The following is a 22,521-nucleotide window of genomic DNA, read 5'->3' on the forward strand; positions in this document are numbered from 1 at the left end:
GCGCGGGGCGGAGCGAGTGGGGAAGGCGTGCAGCTCGGTGCGCATGCTCCCAGGGCTCGGCCAGGGAAAAGCGCTTGAACCTCTCTCACAGAGACTTCTGGGTGGAAAGAAATGGGCGGAGCCAGCTCCGGAAGCGGAGGGGTGGGCGCCTACTATTTAACCTCCTTCCTTGGAGGAGCGTTTCCGCTCTCGGTTGGTGAACGGATGAACCTGCGGGAAGACTTCTCTGTGCTCATGCTCCTTTTCAGTTTTCCACGCGGCTAGAAATCGACCTGGGAGTATTCTGACACCAATGAGCAGGTGGGGCGATAGCCCCTGCGCTAGCACCTCCATTTACAGAAGTTTTTCCCACGCCTCCTGAAGTTGTTGACGGCTTCTTTTTGCTCCACATCTCTTCTAGCCTCCCTGTTTTTAATCCCTTTGCAGCCGCCCACCCTTCTCCCCACTCCATTATGTATGCTCGGGCTCCCCGTGTGCTTAGATTGGCTGGAGCTGGCAGCACTGAGGATCATGTGGGTCCTGGATCCTACCAGGTACCTTTCCTGAAGCAGCAGGCAACAGGTAAGGTGTAGAGAAAGGCAAGCCTTCTGTAACAGGCGCCTCACTTTCAGCCTGCTCCGCTTCTGTGCGCCTGAGTTAAAACACTGTAGTACCACTTCATAAGTATAACACATGAAGTAGGCAGGGAAAATACTATCCTTATTTTACAGATGATAACTGGTAAAATAATTTGTCGCATTTCACAAGGCCAGTAAGCGTGTGGCGAAGACTTGATTTTACAGTGGCTGTCCACATCATACTTTAAATGGTACAGATTAGATCTAGGATTTTTATTTCCTGGCCCCGTTGACTATGTGAGTCTCCAAATCTCCTGAGTAATTCTTACCGCTTTCTGTCTCTCTTCTTTGTAATCCTGCCTGCCTCACACACCTTTCCTAACTAACCAGAGAAACGTTAATTTACTGAGATATAACTTTTATATTTCTGTTTTGGAATACCTTTTAAAGATAGTCCCATGTATTTTTTCAGGTAGATGCTTCCTATCTTACCATACCCATCTTTTTCAATATACTTAACGAGAGCCTGTTTATCCCACATTGTGTAAAGAAAAGCTGTACTCTTTGAGAGGTGGGGTGGGAATGGATAATTTAAGTAATTATTTGCTCTCATTTGTTAGCAATTTTAGTGGCTGGGGGTGACTTTTAATAAATACTTCTAATTTGCTTTCTGCTTTTTCTAATCTGATGATTTTTGTGGGGCTTAATACCATCCAAATTACACTTTTTCCCTTGTTAGCCTGCATTTTCCCTATTGTCACACCGTTCCTGTATTTTTAAACAAATGCCAAGATCCACTATTCTGTTAACATGTTTGAGGAGATTAGGGTATTAGGTTGATTTAAGTTTCTTTGGAGTACAAATTTGTCATTTGTCATTGTTTTAATCTTGAATTTTACTGCTTTTCAGCTTCTGCTATTGATATCAGTGTTCTTGGAGCTTATTATGTGTCTTTATTTAATGCAGCTGAGTCCTTATAAGCATTAACTCCCTACCAATTTATTAGCCACCGATGACCACCGAAAATGCTAACACTTATGATACTTTTCAATCATTATTTTATTTTGACACAACTGACCATTGTCTTTTTAGAGATATTTCTTCTCTTGGTGTCTGTAACATCATTTTTTCCTGGTTCTTTTTCCAACTATTGTCTTGGAACAGTGCCTGATACATGGTTGGGACCTAGTAAACATTTGTTAAATGCTGAATCTGGTATCATTTTTCCGCTCTTCAACCAACCCTCCATAGTCTTCTTTAAAGGTTTTTATTTTTCTAAATACCTTTTAAATGTTTATATACTGTACTTCCCATCCTTTGCTTGCTGCTTTTCTCATGTTTACTTTTTCATTCAAATCCATAGCTTCAACTGCTGTCTATATTCTGATTCTGATGACTCCGTAACAGTCTTTAGAGATACAGGTGATTCATATCTCTAAGATGAGCTTTCTCCTGATCATCAGGCCTTTGCATTGCCAGTTACTTCTTTTGGACATCTCTCCCTGGGTGGTCTCTGGCATCTGAAATTCCAGGTGTCTGAACTTATCATTTTCCCTACCATCACAGACCCCTTTGAAAAAAAATGCCCTGTCAGTTGCTTATAAACTTTTAGCTTTGGAATTATTTTAGACTCCTTTTTTTTTCCTCTGACTGGTCACTCCCATTGATCATTAGAACTTATTGATTTTCTCTTCTCATTCTCTCTCAAACTGGTTCCCTTTCTTCATTTAACTGCCCTTGACTTAGTTTGGGATTTCTTATTTTTATTCTGAAATTAACCAATAAAATATTACTGGTTTCTCTGTTTCAGCCTCTAACAACTTCTGTCTTATGGCTAATGTAATCTTCCTAAGATATAATTATGTTATTTGTTTAAAAAATTCCTTTTAACACTAAGGTTAAAATCTGAACTCCTTAACATGCTGCATGAGATTCTTCATGATCCCTAACCTGGTCTCTCACTTAACCTGATCTTTCCAGGCACCACACCTCCACCAGCACTTAACCTACATATCAGCAATTCCAACTTTGCATTGTCTATAAATTCATGTTCATTCACCTCCATGCCTTTGTACCTGCTGCTACCTTTGCTGAGTATCTCTCTTTTCTTTCCTTACTTGGCTAATTCCTACTTATTCTTTGAGACTTGGGTAAAGTGAAGTTGTTTTTTGACTCCACTCTGTCTCAGGTCTTTCTTCTTTGACTACTAATGACTCAAAGCACCTTGATACTATATTGTAATTATCTGTTAACTTATCTGGCTGTCACATTAAAATGTGAGATTATTGAGGGCAATAACCAAGATCTCGACTGTGTTAGTCTCAGTTTTTAGCTCAGTACCTTAACACGTATGTAAAAGAAATAAACAATAATTCTCGAAAGAAAGTTTAAAAAAATCTTATGAGTTACATATAGCAGAATTAAAAACTCATAATTTGAGTTGTGTGAACTTTGCTTAGAGATCAGTAACTGGGGTTTGCAAGGCCCTTCTTTTACTGTTTTATAGAATTGTGCCTTGTTGACCTATGAAGGAAACTAGGAAATTCCATATTTGGGAACTTTGAGCAGCTGCATCCTATAGAACCCTGTTTTAGTAATACTCAGCACTCACATGGTAATAATGATAATCAATAGAGGTTATAGGTGTTTCTTTAGTCATTTCTCTACAGGATTCCCTGGCAAGATAATTTAAAAGTAGCTGTTACCTCTTTCCTAGGTACATTCTGCTTTACACCTCTTTGAGGTCAGTAACACCGGACTATACAGAAGTATACACACTTATTTAAGGGTCAGGGAAATTTTGTAGAGTATGATGTAGGAAAAGCGATGTTGGGACTTTATGTAATTTACTTGTTACCTTGAATTACACAAGAGGAGAAGATCTTAGTCTTAGAACTTCAAAAGAAAGGTGCAGATACTCTTTATTCTCAACCTTTCTCTTCTAATTATCATTTTCATCTTACTATAGGCTGCTTGGTCAGTCCTCCAGTGTGTTGTCTTCATATTTTCCTCAGAAAATTCTTTCCACGTTAATTTTCAAACTTCATTGCCTTGACTTTTGTCCAGTTGATCAGGGATTTCTACCCAGGATCTGCAGCCGGAAAGGAATAGGACTCAGCTGCTCTGATTTCATGAGTGGGCGAGATAATGGATATTCTGATTCCAGATTAGTGACAGCTGCTCCTGATTTTCTTGCAAATTATCTGAGAAGCAAGCAAATCTTATCTCATTAAAGCAAAGCTTTCCCATAAACGACCAGCCTAGTAAGATATGATAAAAACATAGTCCTTTTAATAATGTGACTGCTCCTGGCATTATTGTGCTAAGGAGTATTTCATTGCTTTTTGAGCTTGATTTACATAACAAATGGTACCCCATGTTAGCATATATTAGTTATCTGTCCTGGTTCTATGTTAGTTATCTAGGCTGGGTGACAGTGGTTCTTAATATATTCTTTGCTAAATTTCTTCTTTGATGGGAAAGCAGTTAGTTTTATCTGCCACAGAAGCATGAGCTGTCCATGGTCTTGTACTCCTGCCTATGTGCTTATGCCGGCAATAATGGTTTTATCTTATTAGCCATTCAGAATTTAGGGAGACCATTTCAGGGAATTCTATATTTAAGTTTAAATAAAATATGTATGTGATTGCTATATAAATGTTGATGTCCCTGAAGATGAGTATGTTTCAAAGATCTAGCTATTGCTTTTATATGAAGAATGCCCTGCTTGCTTTGTACAGTAGTTGTGGCTGCAGAACTTGTCCTTTATCCCACGCCTCCCACCTTCTTTCTCAAAAAATAGACTGACTTTTATTGCTTCATGCCAGTCTGATTTCTGCTGTTGGTGCCACAAACTTAATATATCTCAAATTGAACTTCGTTCTTCTCGAATCTTATCTTCTCCTATATTCATTTCTTCTTTCTACCTGACAGTTTGATTCATCATTTATTGTTGGAACTTAACATGTCAGTATAGTCATATGTCCCAAATCAGACTTTAAATTTTTCACTCCACCAACCCTAATGTGCCAGAATCGTCTTCTCCTATATTTTGTATCTTAATTATTAGCAGCACTGTTAGTAATGTAATTGTTTGTTTATTTGTTTGGCTTCCCCCCTATTTGAGGCAAGGGTTTTAGCTTATTCATTATTTTACCCTAACTGCCTCTTTCTGACATGTAATAAAGCATTCAGTATTGCTGAATGAATGACTAAAGGTGTAGTTTAGAATATCACCTATTAATTCTGTATTTATTGTTTAATATGCATGACAGTATGACAGGGAGACCCACCATCCTGGTTTATCTGGGAATGTCCTGACTTTAGCCCTACAAGTCCTGTGTCCTGGGCAAACTAAGACAGTTTGTCACCCTAACTGTACACAGTAGGCATATAGTTATGAATAAAACAGAAAAGTCCCTTCTCTTATGGAGCTTATTAGTATAAACATTTAAATTTTCTTGTGGTTTTACTTGAGCTCAATATTTCATACAAACTTTTAACCTATTGATGAAAGATTCTTTTGTGATTAATATTGGGGAACTTCAATGAAGATTTTATGAGTACTGGCTTTCTTGAACACATGGGGCTATTGTGTGGGGGTTTTTCCCCCCATTTTTATATGAATTTCAGTATTTTGCAATTCATTTTATGTTTCTTTAAATAGATTCAGTTAGAATCTCTGCCATGTTCTGATGACAGCTGCCTCAGAACTAGCCTGAGCTTAGCTTTCTTAGTTTTCATATCTATCTCACATTACCTAAATGAACATAAATTTTAAAAAATATACCTTTAATTGTGAGATGAAATACTGATGCAGAAAATTGCATAAAATTTAAATAACTTAAAAAGTGAATACTCAAGTAAAGAAATACAACATTGCAAAATTGTCTTTTCCAACCATAACCCTTTCCCTCTCCCCTACAGGTAAGGACTATTCTAATTTTTATGGCAATTAATTCCTTGCTTTTCTTTATGGATTATTAAACCATATTGATGAAATGACCCCTTTAACATAATGAAATGTCTCTCTTATTCCTGGTATTCTTTGTTCTAAAATCTGCTTTGTCTGATTTTAATTTAGTTACTCCGGCTTTCTTTGATACGTGGATGCGTGGTGTATCTTCTTTCATCCTTTTATGTTTAACCTCTGTGTCTTTATGTTTTAAGAGTGTTTCCTATAGACACCATAAAGTTGGGTCTTGCTTTTTTATCTAATCTGACAATCTCTTTTAGTTGGGGCATTTAGAACTTTTCCATTTAATTTCACTATCAATATTGTTGTGTTTAAATTTAATCTCTTGCTATTTGTTATGTATTTATCTCATCTGTTCTTTGTTTTTCTCTTCTTTCACTAACATAGTTGAATGATTTGAGTTTTTACAAAAATGGTTCTGTTTTTATCTCCACTATTGGTTTACTAGCTGTACCTCTTTCTTTTATTACTTAGTGGTTGCTCTAGGGTTTACAATATACACCTCTAACTTATCACAATCTACCTTCAAATAATATTGTACCACTTCATGTGTAGTATATGAGCCATACAACAGTGTGCTTCTGTTTTCCCCATCTCATTCTTTGTGCTATTGTGGCCATATATTTTATTTCTACATATGCTGTAATGCCACAATGAATTGAAATTATTTTTGATTAAAACAGTCAATTTTTTTTAAAGTGATTAAGAATTGAGAAAAAATGTCTTATTAACCCATATAAAATTAGTTGTTAATCCCATTCAGTATACTTTTCAGAAGTTTGATTTGGGTCTTTTTTATATCTTTATCTCCTCATCATGTTCATCTTTCTTCTACCTTATTGAACATATGAAGAATATTTATAATAGATATTTAATGTTTTTTGTGCTAATTCCATCTTCTCATTCCTAAACGTGTTTGTTTTCATTGACTTTTCTCCAGTGTATAGGACATATTTTCCTGCTGCTTGGTAGAACATTCTCTGGTTGTTTTCACTATTCACTGTATATAATCTGTGGCTTGGTTTCTGTGTGCTTATATGTGTGTTTTGATTGAAATCTGTATCTTGTTCTTTGGTTGCTTACCCTGATTTGGAACATTTCAACTGCTGTCCTGGGTTTCTCAAAACTTGGCTTCCTTTTAAGGATTTCTGTTATGGTCCTTGTGTTGTTTTCTTTGTTTGTTTTTGCTTTGGGGTAGCAAATTCAAACCATCAGTCACTAAATTAACACCCAGAGTTTTAACATTCATGAAGCTTTTTCTAATCACCTCAGTGTGGTTGAGAACTTCTCTTTTTGACCCTGTGGGCATTTTTTAGCACTTCAGATATTTTTCCAGGTTTAAAATTATTTTAGTACTTTTCTTAATGCTTCAGTAGGTTGTTGCTTTTTAAGGGTAAGGTCTGCATTTGACTCACCTCTTTTGTGCTTTAATACCCAACACAAATAAATGACTTTTGATTTCAGTTGCATTTTAATACATGAAGGCCTCAAAAGAAACATTATTTCTGGTTTTAAAAATATATTATTAGTCCAGGTTAGCAAGCTTTTAAACTGTCCTAATTATCACCATAAATCTGCATAGTGTACATTGTCCTTAGTTGTACAAGATTCTCACAAGTTTTGAGTCCTCACTTTCATTCTTTTATTACCTGTTGAATATAGCTGCTCTATTTTCTGTCATTTTTTCTTTAGTATCTATGCTGATTAAACTATGCTCATTTTCTTGCTATATTTCTTGAAAATTTTTATCAATCTTTCAGCAGACTAAATCTGTCTACTAAGTTTTCTTACTGAGTATATCTCTGCTTGTATCTTGGATTTATAAACCTTTGTTTGGGGTCAGGCAATCAAGAAATATTTACCGAGTGCCAACTATGTACCAAAGCGAGGAAACATATTAATTACTTGCCGTAAGCTCACTCTAAATTATTTCTATCTAGGCTCTGCCTATAAATTCATATATGCTATTCTCTATAATTAATATGTTTTTCCAATATATAAAACTATGATCTTCTGAGGATGAAAATATTTTATCAGTTAAATAGAACTTCAATTTTCATCTCAACCAAATATGCTTAGAAGAAAAAAGACTTGTTTTATTTTCTTTAGATATTTTTTCTGGTGTTTAGTAAGTCCAGTTCTGTAGGTTCTTATATTTAATGTATATTAATACAAATTATGCTCTTACATAAAATTTTTGAAATGCAAAAACTTCTGTGGCTAGACATTAGTTCTAATAATACAGTCTCAGCAGTTGAGGTTACCAAATGATTTTATACATTTTGAGTGCTTTTTCTCTGAAATTATCAGAATCCTATCTTATCTGCCGGTGATATGATTTTACTTTCATAGGTGGCTATGCACCATTCCTTTCTTTGGCTGCCAGAGAAAGTACTTTTACTGTTGCCTCTAACACTGAGAAAGCTGTTCAGGTCACTATAATGTTTCAGAGGTGCAGGTAAATTTATAATAGTTATTGTAATTGTCTGAGTTAATAAAAATCATGCTTTCTTCCTCTAATAGACTAACATGTCCTCTAATAGACTAACATGTCATTTGTCATATTTTATTTTCCCTTCATATGATCTTCTTTTACCTTTCAATCTATATTTTGCAATTAGAATAAGAGAAAAACAAATGTGTTCACTGTCGGTTGTCTGGTTGGGTGTTTGTCATTAATCCACATATTCTATAAGACATAAAACATTGTTACATGCCTCATAGACCTTGAGATTCCTGAATGGGAGAATAGGACTACTGAATTGATTAAGGCCCATGAAAGTTGTGCAGATGGTCAAAATATGTAGAATAAGGATGGCAACAGAGTGAAGGAATTGGTTTGTGTGCCATATTCTAAAGCTATAGCTATTGCCATTGTCTTCTATTTCTCAAGAGTCTGTGACCAGAATATCTTCACTCTTCAGAAACAGTGGTTGTAACTCCAGTCTTTATAACCGTTAATATCAAGTTTTCCCTTTTCACGTAAATTTTGTACTCATTCATAATGACTCCTACTTGACCCTAGCAGACCTTTATCTCCCCTGTTGAAGGCCCAGATCAAGTCATTGATGCCTTAATTTTTACATTAGATTTTCTCAGTTATTAATGGCAATGATTCTACCAGTTAGGGGTTTTTGGTTGCAAGCAATAAAATGGATTTTTAAAACAGATACTAGGTTTATCATATATTTATAGGTAAGGTACTTGGGTGGCTCATAGACTTGAAGGAAGAATTGAGCAGTCAGGACTTAAAGAAGGATAGGACTAAGATAATCCCAGGTATTTCAGTAGTAAGAACTTCTGCATCATTCAATGGGAAACTGCCATTAGATAACTTAATTCTATAACTTCTTCCACTTTTTATGTGTGACGACACTCACGATTAAAATCCCCAGTGGGGAAAATCTGATTGGTCCAGTTTTATTATGGACCCACACCTATGATTCCTGGGCCAGGGGTTCCTGTGTTTAGAAGCTCCTTTAAAATCACAAAATATAGGGGAGGTTTGATTGTCCCAAGGGTGGCAAATATGCTGTTATGAGCAGATAATAGAAGGGATGCTGGACAGATAAAAACAATAGATTTCCATTATTTTTCACCCCTTGACTGCCTAGTTCTCTCTCATGCACACAACATACACACACTTCTTCCCATATATATAATTTTAAAAGTGCAATTATTTTATGTATAATTTTCCTTCCCGGAAGGAGCCAAATTAGTATCTAGCTACTGCATTCAAAGCTGGTATTACAGTGTCACTGCTAAATGAATCCTGGATCTCTAGATTTAGGCTATTTCTTGTTCTTGAATATTCCTGTTTCATTATTCTGCAACTTATAGATTCAATGGTAAATATAACATGAGCTATTATAAAGAACTGGTTAGGATTGTGGAGCTAGACTGGAGCTAGCACTAGACTACCTAGATTCAAAATCCATCTCTGCTGCTTACTAGCTGTGAGTTTTAATCTTAACCACTTAATCTCTTTGGGTCTTACTTTCCTCATCTATTAAGTAGGGGTAATAACTTGGTAGGCTTTTTCTAAGGATTAAGTATATTAATAAGCATTTAGAATAGTGCCTTATTATGGTTGGCACTCAATAAATTTTAACCATTATTAGTGTTGCCATTTTATAATAGAAAGGGGAAAAAATAGAGGGAAAATGAAAGTGTTGTATGCAGCAAGGAAATACAGGTGGGGACCTGTTCTGTTTCTGTAACTGATCACGAGGCTACAGGTAGCTTAAGATTTTTCCGTTACTCATTCCATGTTCCCCATGTCTTCAACAAGAACTTTATCCAGTAGAGTTCTAAGCTTAGTGGGATCACCAGACTCTTCAGATCTAAGGCGTCTCAGCTCTTGGTTCTTAGGCTTGCTTTTTAACCTTTAAATAAACTTGCTCTTACATTTTCACTGGCTTACTTAGTAGGCTCTGCAGGGTGTTCCCTATGTTCCATCCCACCACACTCCTCTTGGCTCTCATTAGTCCTGTTTTTCTGTCCGGGTCAGGGTTAATCACCCCAGCCAGTACACAAACCTTATTTCGTTTTCTGCTTGGTAGCATAAAGAACCTGGAATGGCCAGTTGGTCGTTCAACTTCCAATTCAGGGAAACATGTCTTGCTTCTCCGTGGCATCTTAAAACTTTCAGAAAACTAGAGCCTAAAGCACAAAAAGCAAAACAGTAAATAGTGGGACATTAGACTTAATCGTTAGAAGTGTCACTCCTGCCTACACTCCATGGTTCACAGACCAGACCAGCATATTATGGGTATATGGGCTCCCTAGTTCTACCAGTATTTCCCTCATTAAGCCTGATCTGTAACTCCGGTATTCCAAGAGGGAAATGTAATAAAAAAACATAATAGGTAGATTTCAAATTTGTTAAATGTGACAGGTATCAAGATGCTGGAGTGTTATTTTATTTTATTTTAAAATTTATTTATTTATTTATTTTTGGCTGTGTTGCGTCTTCGTTTCTGTGCGAGGGCTTTCTCTAGTTGCGGCAAGCGGGGGCCACTCCTCATCGCGGTGCGCGGGCCTCTCACTGTCGCGGCCTCTCCTGTTGCGGAGCGCAGGCTCCAGACGCGCAGGCTCAGTAATTGTGGCTCACGGGCCTAGTTGCTCCGCGGCATGTGGGATCTTCCCAGACCGGGGCTCGAACCCGTGTCCCCTGCATTGGCAGGCAGATTCTCAACCACTGCGCCACCAGGGAAGCCCTGGAGTGTTATTTTATATTAATACTGATTTTAGTCAGTTCATGTAAAATAATATAAAGTGCAATTTAGATCAAATTTTATTTTATTCCAAATTGGGTACATTTCTTGGATTTCAAGAATAAGAAATTAGGAAGTGTGCTTTTTTGTATAATAGATGATCTAAGAAAAAGAGTTCTGGTATTCTCTACTTTTCTTCTTAAAATTATAAACAAGTGCCAGGAGATGATTGATTTCCTTTGTTTAAAAAAATGACATTACTTATTTACATAGTTGCTCTTGATTTTTTTGTAGTTTTAGGCTAAATTCTTGCAGAACTTTTAGAAGTTCAAGAAGTGTGAATTTATCATACTATTTGAAAAATAAAGGGCATTTCATTTTATTTTATTTATTTATTTTTGCGGTACACGGGCCTCTCACTGTTGTGGCCTCTCCCGTTGCGGAGCACAGGCTCCGGACGCGCAGGCTCAGCGGCCATGGCTCACGGGCCCAGTCACTCTGCGGCATGTGGGATCTTCCGGGACCGGGGCACGAACCCATGTCCCCTGCATTGGCAGGCGGACTCTCAACCACTGCGCCACCAGGGAAGCCCAGGGCATTTCATTTTAAATAGCTGAATTAGGAAACATATTTGTAATGTGACATAGGTTACATATTCTGTAAATAATTAATATATTAGATAATAATCAAAGGGATAATCTTACTGGAAATTAATGCATGTATTTAACAAATTATCTTTATACTTTTCTTTTGGAAGCATAGGTTGACATGTTGCTTTCTATCAGAAGTTAGTTAGTAAATATTATTTGGAGACTTCACATGAAAGTTTAAAAAACCAAAAATGTGGGTTGTATTTGTGAGGGCCCACCTCCACTGCTAAATACAGAATACTTGAAGCTTTTATAAAAGCTGAATATTTGGGAGTTGAAATTCTTTTCCCCTATTTGGTCTCCTCTATTTCTCTCTTCCTCTTATGGTTATTTCACTTTGGCTATGATTGTGGCCATTATTCACAAGTTGGGGTTGGGGATATAAGTTTTGCCTTTATAGCTCTTGTCCAGTTATAGGCAAAACAATTTCCTTTGTTCCTTTAGCATATCTGAAGCATGTTAATTTTTTTCAAAAGGAAAAGAAAAATAGAAAGGAGCATAAAGGAAATTTGCTTAGTAGAAAAGAACATAAAGGAAATTCAGAAAATAAAAGAAGCAGAAGAATCAAATTTACAAAGTACAAGCTTCTGATCCTTTGATAATTAACTTATTAAGTCACGTAATTTGTTTTGTTCATATCCTGTTTCCTAGGATGATTCCCACTCCAGAAGTTCAGTATAAATGTCACTTATGTTTTCTGGTTGTCTTCTAGTTTCAGACCTGTTTCTGCATGGCAGATACCGTTTTGTTCCTTGTTACATGAGAATGGTTCTAGATGAGGGGATGTCTTCCCTGGGTCCAGATAAATAGTTTATTTCTTATTTCTCACTAGCTAGGCCTAGGAATAGATGTCCAGATTAGGTTTGATTTTTGATTGGAGAGATACATCTCATTAGAGCTGAATGATAGTCTATCACAGGTGATACAGTGCATGGCCTCACACTTCATATGAGACTCTGCTTCCTGTAGAGCTGAGAGATTGCTGACAATATAAAAATTCATCAAATAGCCATTGCATATAGACAAAGCACAGTTCTCAAGAAGTACTAAGACCATTGTATCACAGGTTTTTATATAAAATGTATAATTACTTAGTAATATAATTTTGGGTCATTTATCTGACATATGAAAGTTCCTTTTGTAACCATTTGTAAAATAGTAGAATTGGTAATTATGAATAATCTGAAAAAATCCTGGTTAATTTGTACACAGTTAAAAAAAATCAAATTGATTTTACTATCCTCGGTTGAAGTATTCAGTATAAGTTCAAATTGCAGTTTGAAATGTCAGATCGTAGAGACTATAGTAATGGCTTGCAAAGAATGAAAATTTGAGGAGATCTTTTCTTTTCACATGATTTTATTATTTAATCTAACTTGTTAATTTTTTTACAAAATCATTAAAGTCTACTCTTATAGATCCAAACTCTTTAAACATAAGAATTGTGATCTTATTAAAACAGTAATCAAGTAGCTAATTGACTATCTAATTTGACTCATGTTTTAAAAAAGACCTCTTTTGTGTATTTCTTAAAAGCTGAATAAAGCTGAATAAGGTGCAAACTAAAGATAGGTTCAGTTAATAGTGAATGTGAACAACTGACATGTACACGTCATGTGAAAAGGCCTGTTGGTAAATCAATAACAAAAAAACCTTATCTGATCAATCAAATGCCAACAACTGTTGGGTTGGCCAAAAAGTTTGGGTTTTTCCGTAACAGCGTACAAAATCCCGAATGAACTTTTTGGCCAACCCAGTGTTACTATGAATCATCTTTGCAATGATTGAACTGTGACTGTTTAGTGAAACTAGTATGATGGAATTTTATTTGAATTAACTGGCTATTAACCAGTTGATAAATTTCAGATTCTGGAGAATCCAGATATGTGACATGGAGAGCCATGGACAATTCCTCCCAGGACTCTTCTCTGCAATAAACAATGTTTAAAACTACTCTGAGCATAAAACTAAGCTGTTGCCAATAAAACTGTGTAAACATCTCTGGAAATGACCAAAATGTTATTCATGAAAATAATTAATCCTAAACAAGCTTGGAAGGTTTGCTTTTCCCCTCCAATACGAGCATTTTTAGCTCATTTCTGACGTATAAATTCTCCAGGGGCCTGTAAACATAAGCATACACTCTTTATTCTTGCTTCACAGCTTTGGAGATTCCTTTGTGTTTGATTCCTGTTTTAAAACTGAGTGTTGCATTCTCTTAGAGTGTTCAAAGTACAGTAAATTTTAGTTTGAGTTCAGCATTAAAACTGACAGCTCTAATTGTCATCCTTTCTTATTACCCTCTCTCATTAGACAGTTGTCTTCAGTCAAGAGCCTTAACTTTCTCAGGCTGAGTTTTAAAACTATTAATATTCATATTAATATGTAATATTTATCAAATAGGTATTAATTTTAAAGTGTTTCTTTTATTTCATTTTTTCTCTACAATTTAGTATAATATAAAAGGAGGCCAAAGTCTACAAAACTGGGAGAAATGTTTTAAGAAGTTATTTCAGATGGTCCAGGGCCAGCAAGCTATGATCAGTCTTATCCTGGAACGTTAGCTATGAACAGAAAAATACTAGAGGCTAAAGAGCGTCTTCAGTCAGTACATGCTATTTTGAATTATGCTTCTAAGGCCTTTTTTTAAATTAAAATAAAGTAGAAATGGTTTACTGTTTTATGTGATTAGTACATTTAAAAAACTTACCATAAAAATTAGTAGGTTTATTAGTATCCATATTGTATTTATAATTAAATGAATATTTGGTGTTTATAAACTTTAGTTTTTAACCATGTTAATATTTGACTTCACTTCTGCTTTTGATAAATCTATAATATAATCTCTTCTAATGTCTGTGGTGAACAGAAAGTAAGGGAGATTTAAAAAACTGGCTGAGTGGTTTACCTCTCTATATAGAGGAAACTCCTGTGTAAGTACTGTTAATAATACCGTGAAATTTGAAACATGACTCCTGAAATAAATAAGCTCAAAATTTAGATGAGAGAGATAATTTAGATCATTACTAATGCAAGATGAAATGTGACAGGTGCTAAGTGAATGATCATGTGATTAAATGCCATAGGAATTTAAAGGAAGAAGATGTGTTTCATAACAGCTTATGGAAAAACCTGAACGAACTTTTCGGCCAACTCAATGTTATGAGAGAGTCTAATTTGTAGGGGATTTATAGAGGAGGTTGGCTTTGAAGAATAGGGTTGGAATATGCATTCTAGGCATGGAGGACGACTACATGAGTGCAGATAGAGAAGTGGGATCTTATGGAGGACAATGAGATTATTTTGACTGGAGTGAAGAATTTGTGTAGGAGATTAGCAGGTGATATGTTTGGAAAGGTACATTGGTGTTATATAAAGAATAATCTTTACACCAAAAGCCTACCCCTTTGAAATAATTAATAAAATCTAGCAGATTTTGGTCATAGTTTATTTAGCATAGTTCCCTCTCCTCTTTCCATGACAACTTCACATAGCTCATATTAATTAAATTTTAATCAGTTCTTTGTTTAGGAGGATATATTTTAGGGCTAAGTACTCAGTTGAATAATGTCAGTGTAATGACAATAAGGTTAAGGTTTATAAGTATACTTAAATATCAGCTCTTTCATGTGTGTGGACAAAGTAAATGTTCATTTACTCATGAAAGTGTTTATCAGATATTTTTTGAGTGAGTATGTGAACCAGACATAATGCTAGGCACTGATAATACTTAGAAGATAAATCACTGCTCCCTGGGATCTATAACTGTAACAGGGAAGTAATGAATGGAATTCAGCACAAAACAGTTGATGAAATGCTATTTTAATAAAAATTTTTACTAGTAGCCCGAAGTAGATAGTTGTTGGAGGGAATTAGGGATATTACAAACTGGATGTTGAAGAACCATTCACTAAGGTTGGGGCTACATTTTGGAAAGTCTTGACATCATGCAAATAATTTTTGAAAGTAGTGAATGGAGGGGAGGCCATTCAATACTTTCCTGTTTTAATTTGGTAACCAGTCTCATAAGTATCACTGAAACTGCTTAATAGTTGTCTGTAATGATAAAAAAAAGTGAAATTCTGCCGGTGATAGTATGTTTATGACACAGTTGTATATTGGGCATGTGTGCAGTCAACTCTAGCATTTATTTATTTATTTAAAACCTACAGAGGATCAATATATTCTTTTTTTGGATAGAAGTTGCAGACTCTATTTATTTTTATTTTTTAATGAATATATGAGCTTCCCTTCATTTTTTCCTTGTTGGTTATCTATTTTAAATATATCTATTATAAATATATTAATAAGTAATTTTTTGTATTACTAAATTATTTAAATGCCAGTATTTTATTTGATGTATTCTGTACTGGTATTTCTAATATATGTTACTCCTTTCTGTTTTTACTTAAATTATAAAATGTTTTCCATTAAAGGAAATTTTGAAAAAAGGATAAGCACCTTAAAACTTCTGACTCTAACATTGATAATTCTGTTGATTTTTGCATAGTTCTTTTCAGTATCAAATCGTATATGTATATGATTTTATACACTTACATATAATTTTACATAACTTACATAGCTATAGTAATAAATTCAATTTTATATTTTAAATTTCCATTTAGCATCATATCAGACATTTTCCTTGCTACATGGTCTGCAAAATTAGGATATTTATGCAGGGCACCGGTAAGATGAAGGTAAGTCAGGAGCTGGAAAGGAATGAAGCCAGAAAATTTTACAGAAAATATAAAGTTTGTTTTTACCTGGCAGATACTATGATAGCATAGCACAAGTAAGCACTTTGAACTGCTGATTGCTGATGTGACTGTAGGAATGAATGCCTGTTTTTGGAATCACTCATGCTTGCTATAGTAAGCAAGATAAATAACTGAGCCAGGTGAGAGATTCCTTATCTCTAAAAATGGCTTTAACAGTAGTTTATATTATGGTTTATGTTACTATTTAATAGTAGTTTGGTTAAATCTTGGTTTATATTATGAGGTAAGACTTGAATTCACTCTTTTAAATTACTTTTACAGGCAAACATTTTTGGTTTATATTATAAAACTCATAAAGTCAATATTGAATAGTTGTCTTTTAGTAAATTTTAATATTTGTTTATTCATTCCTTTTCTTGCCTTTGAGTAAATAATATAATTTTTTTTTTTTTTTTTAACAGAAAATGTCAAGTGCACTTACAGTTTCCAGAAGTGTTGATGTTCCTTCGATTCCTTCTTGTGGACGGTCATATGGTTATCATATTAATGAGGATGGCAGTATCACAAAACATTTTCCACCTGCTATTGACAGTACACTAGGTCCAGCATACTATAAACCTCAATTTGTAAGTATGATACATTTCACATTGACAGTTGGAAGACTGTTTATGATTATGCATGTTCTAGTTAATGTAATACTAACTGCAGTAACAGATAGACCCCCGAATCTCAGTGGCTTAATGCAACAGAAATTCTTTTTTTCCTCATTCATATGGACATTTCTTGTTGATAAGAGATGTTCCTCCATGTAGAGATTCAGGGACACAGGCTTATTCCATTCATTTTACTGTCATCTCCAAAGGCCTTGGTGTCCTCTGTATCCAGCTGGCAGAAGGGGAAAGAGGACAGAGAACTGGTAGTGGGGGTTTTTTGTAGGCTAGGCCTGGGAGTTAAATTTCAGGCACATGGACACACTTAACTGCCAAGGAGCCTGGGAAATACAGTCTAACTGTATCCAGGAAAAAGAGGAAATAGTTTAATAGTTTAAGCTTAGGCTTAAGCACCTTATGAAACCATTTGGTTTTTGGCAATAGGTATACTGGGGTATTTTGGAGTCTTAGATACTTTGAATTGTTAAGTTTTTATTCCTAAAATATTTTTATTATAATTAATATAATTGCACATTGACCTGAACAAACATAAAAACAGATAACCATGTACCCACCATCTCATATAACACATATTAAAATTTTATTACACTCAAATTAGCTATATTTTAAAATAAATATATTATTACAATTATTACCCTACCCAATTTCCCTCCCTCCATTCTTTTCCCTTTGCCAAAGTAAACAGTAAATCTTAACTACATATAAATAACAATATGTATTGTATTATTTAAAACATTTAAGTAAATGTTATCATCTGGCATGCAGGTTGCTTGCTATTTCACTTAATGTTATATTTTCTAGATTTAGCTGTATCAATATACTAGATCTAATCCATTCATTGTTTCCAATTAGTGAGTTTCTTTTTAAAAAAAAAATTTTTAATTTTGAAATAATTTCAGATTGATAGAAAAGTTACAAGAATAATACAAATAATTCCCATATACCTTTCACTTAGATCCTGCAGTTAACACTTTATCACATTTGCTTTATCATTTCCCCTCTATATTTATATTCTTATTTTAATTAAGCAATTTCAGAGTACATTTAAGACATGATGCCCCTTTACTCCTAAATACTTTTAATGTAAAATTTCTAAGAACAAGAATTCTCTTTTATAACCACAGTGTAATTATCAAAATCAGAAAAATTTCATTCATATAATCCTATTATCTGATCTGTAGATATTTTAAAAATATTACTAATTATCTCAATGGTAGTCTTTAAAAAATGAGTTTTGATCAAGAGTCCATCTGGTATTACAAGTTGCGTTTAGTTGTCGTGTCTTTTTAGGGTCCTGTCATTGGGAACAGTTCTTCAGTCTTGCTTTGTCTTTTGTAACCTTGACTTTTTGAAGAGTACAGGCTGTTTATTTTGTAGAATATGTCTCAGTTTTGGATTCGTGTATATTTTATCATGATTAGGATGAGTTTATACATTTTAGCAGGAATGCTACATAAGTGAAGCATCCTACTCAGTGTATCACATAAAAAGGCGCAGGACGTTTACTTATCCCGTAGTTAGTGATGTTAACTTGAGGGGGTGTCTTTTGGTTTTATCTACTGTAAAGTTACTAGTTTTAAAAATTTATAAATATTTTGGAGAGGTTACTTTAAGAATGAGTAGATATCCTATTCCTTATCAAACTCTCACCTATTAGTTTAACATCCATTGATGATGCCTGAATCAATTTTACTGTGATGTTTATCAAATGGTGGTTTTCTAATGTCATATTTTCTTTAACATATTTTTTGTTGGCACTTTACTTACTATAAAGAACAGCTTTATATTCTTTTCCATTTATGTATTTATATCAGTATGGGTTCATGAATTCCTGTTTTACTGAAAAGGTTGTAATTCACTACTCTCACTATTTATTTTGAGGTTAAAATGATCTAATATTTGACCCTTGGGAGCCCTTGCAGTCTGCTTGTTGTGTCTTTTTGACATATCTCCATCATTCTTTGAGCATTTCTTTATTTTATGGCACAATAAAATGTTGCAGGTTCATCTTATTTTTTCCGTTGCCACAATCATTGGAATCAGTCATTTCCTCAAGGAGCTCTACTTTCATTTAGTGGAGAATGATATTTCAAAACAAGATCAGTACACTAGGTACATTTGGGGTATCATTCCTTCTAGGCCATCTCAATGGGCAAAGTTAGAAATCTATACTTTTTCTTATCTGTCTATTAAAAACTTTGAGCTTATATTGATATCTCTAATTCCAGTTCAGTGCCACATGTTTATTCTTGTATTTCCTTTTCTGTGTTTGATCTCCCTTCTCCCACAGTGAGAAACCTGGTTCCCACTATACTAAGTATATTTACTTATTTGCTTAATCTTGTAAAAAACTGAACGTAGTTTCAGAATTGCTAACCCATCACTTCAAAAACCAGACTTGAGAAGGTACAAAGCTCTTACCTCTATGTGACCTTCGGGAAGTGAAAGCTAAGACAGACTTGTAAACTGCCTACTTGAGTGTTGAAGGTGTGTCTCAACACATGCACAGTGCACCTCTGCAAAGGTTGAAGACCTACTCATTCAAAGCATTAAGAAAACCTCTGTCCAACGATTACCTGACCAGTCAGCTAGCCAGACTGAGACTTTAGTGGACACACATGACAGAGAATACAGAATTTAGAGAATTAGTCCAGAAATCACTAAACAAAAAAACCCACAATAAACCTTTGGGTCAGGAGGGAGATTCTGATTTTCAGAGTTGCCACATTATATTATCTAAGATGTCTGGTTTTCAACAAAAAATTATGAGACATGCAAAAACAACAACAACAGAAATATGGCCCATACATAGGAAAAGAAGCAATCATTAGAAACTGTTCTTGAGGAAGCTAGGATGTTGGACTTATTAGACAAAGTCTTTAGATCAACTATTTTAAATATATTCAAGTAAATAAAGGAAGGTATATCTAAATAATTAAAGGGGAATATAAAAACAATGTCTCACCAAACAGACAGTATCAATAAAGATAGAAATTATAAAAAACAACCACGTAGAAATTCTGGAGTTGAGAAGTACAATCATGGAAATGAAAAATTCTCTAGAGGGATTCACTAGTGGATTTGAACTGGCAAAAGAAAGAATTAGCAAACTTGAAGACGAGTCAATTGATATGCAACCTGATGAACAGGAAGAGAAAAGTATGAAGAAAAATAAACATAACATCTGAGACTTGGGGGACACCATCAAGCATACCAACGTATGCATAATGAGGGTCAAAGAAGGAGAGAAGAAAAAGGGGGCAGAGAGAATAGTTGAAGAAATAATAACTTGAAAACATCCCAAACTTGATGAAAAACAATCTACACATACAAGAAGCTCATGGGATTGAAAATAGGATAAATTCAGAGAGATGCACACCTAGATATATCACAATCAAACTGTTGAAGCCAAAGACATTGAGAAGCCTTGAAAGCAGCAAGAAAAGTGACAAGAAATCCCCAAGAAGATTAACAGCTGACTTATCAGAAACCATGGAGGCTGGAAGGCAGTGAGGTGATATATTCAAAGTACTGAAATAAAAAAGATTGCTAATCGAGAATTCTATAACCAGCAAAACTATTCTTTGAAAATGAAGACAAAACTAAGACATTCCCAGATAAACAGAAACTGATAGATTTTGTCTGTAGTACACCCTCTAAAAGAAATACTGGAGTTCCTTAGGATGAAATGAAAAGTTCATTAGACAATAACTCACATTCTGTTTAAAGAATTAAAGTACAAAGGTAAAGGTAAATAGACAGGCTGGTATTTTAGTTTGTAACTCCTCTTTTAAATTTCTATTGATTATAGAACACACTAGAGATAATACATTTTATCTTCAAATACAGGTATTTGAAGACCTGATAGACTGCTCCATACTATAAAACTTATGAATAACCAACTTACCTCTGATAAAATGGAGAGTAAAGATATTGTAAGTTATAGATATATCTCCTGTTCACACCCTTAGAATTCCCATTTCTTTCTGGCTATAGGGTCTTTTATCCCAGGAGTATTTTGCTCTCCCTGTCAATGCCATGCCTGGTTTTTCAGGCCTTGACTATCCTATCATCCTGTTAATATAAAAATAATTAGTTTTCATCCACAGACAGTGCCAGTATCTTAGGTATTTGAGTAAGATATGCTCAGAAGAACAATGGAGATAACTCTGTAAAAATTACATTGAAATTAATGGAAGTCCTGTGGTCTAATATCAGTATATTCTGTCCAAGGTAAAGGACAATTATGAAAGGTAGTGTAATGGAACTGGACTGCTTGTGTTTATTTCTTAGCTTCACTACTTAATAGTTATTTGTCTTTGGCCAGGTTACTTAAGCTCTTTGTGCTAAGTTTTCTGATCTAAAATATCCTGGGAAAAACTTTGGTTTTATATATTGGAACTAGTATTTCTTTTTCACAGTAGTCATTGATCCTTGGTTTCAGCTTAAACAGTTCTCTGTTATTCTTAACTTAAATCCCAAAATGTTATTCTTGCTTTAAAATTATATTTTTTGTATATGCTATTTCTTTGTTTCAGAATAATGTATCATCCTTTAAAAGGCCAGAATAATGCCTCCAAGCTAGATGTGCAAAACTTTTTTCATGTATGAATAAACATTACTTTAACATATAAAATTTGATTTCTTTCTGGCTACATTATTATTCATAGAAGAGAGAAATAACAATAAGAAAATTTATTCTACAATTTTAATAGGTCCAATTTGATGACCTATTTTAGTAATTACTGATTCAATCCAATTTGTATTTATTAGAATAAAAATCTAGATCAAATTTAAGAAAACATGTTTGTAAAAACATAGTTTCACGTATAAATTAAAGACATAGTGGTTAATATTCAAGAAGATTCAACAAAGCTTAATTTGAATTGTGATATTTTCTGAAATCTCCATCTTGAATTTGAGAGAAAAACTAGAGGTAGGGTAGCAAAGGTCAGTAGCTGAAGGCTTAATTTTCTTGTTTTTTCCTGCAGGGGAAAATAAAAACACAGGTGCCTCACAGACTATTATGAAATTGATACTGTAGTAATGTTAATTCAAGTATTATCCAAATTTCTGGTAATTCTATGTATCTCTTTAGCTGCTTTTTGAGATAATACTATATGTGGGCTCAGTTTCCAGATGTGAACATTAATAGAAAATTGAGAAAATAATCCAACAGATAGGTAATTATTGTGATTATTCCCTGAACTGTTGAAATAACATCTGCTGAAGGTATCTTATGTAGCTTAAATATAGAAGCAACTCTGAAATTACAAGTTGTATAAGACTCTAGCCAACAAATGGTAATTTTTAGCTGTATTTAATCTGTAAAGAGAAATCCTCTATATACATTATTTTGTATAACATTTTGAATTAGAAAATTTAGCTTCTCTCTCTTTTTCAAAAGAAGAGCTCAGGTAACCATTAGAAGTCTGCTTTTCAGAGGTGGATTTCACAAGCAAAGTTTGTGGTTGGAATTATGACACTGACGTATTTGCTAATGATAACATGCTGGGAACTACCTGTGTGCTGCCACAGTGGAATGCAGTCCATCAGTGTTTTGAACTGCCACGCTTTGGGACTTTTAATTCTTCACAAATTCTATTTCCACACTTAATTATGGAAAAGACATGAGAAGAATGTTGCATAGCCCCTTCTTCATCGATTTCACTGCCAGTGAAAGTAGCAGTTAGCAATTCTTCAAGTTATATTACATCATTCACTTAAAATA

The 22,521-nt window shown here is 34.4% G+C and overlaps 1 protein-coding gene across 1 annotated transcript in view; it reads left to right on the top strand.

The window, feature by feature from the left end:
• Nucleotides 1-452: 452 nt before the first annotated feature.
• Nucleotides 453-22,521, top strand: part of STPG2 (sperm tail PG-rich repeat containing 2) — a gene marked incomplete at its 5' end in the record, with an annotated part of 261,353 nt that continues 239,284 nt past the window's right edge. Inside the window, 4 exon segments of the mRNA XM_082838444.1 lie at nucleotides 453-561; nucleotides 7,885-7,959; nucleotides 7,962-7,990; nucleotides 16,581-16,745. Of these exon segments, the coding sequence (XP_082694570.1) occupies nucleotides 453-561; nucleotides 7,885-7,959; nucleotides 7,962-7,990; nucleotides 16,581-16,745 (378 nt within the window).

Source organism: Leucopleurus acutus (genome assembly GCF_964270905.1).
Source record: "Leucopleurus acutus genome assembly, chromosome: 4".
Lineage (NCBI taxonomy): Eukaryota > Metazoa > Chordata > Mammalia > Artiodactyla > Delphinidae > Leucopleurus > Leucopleurus acutus.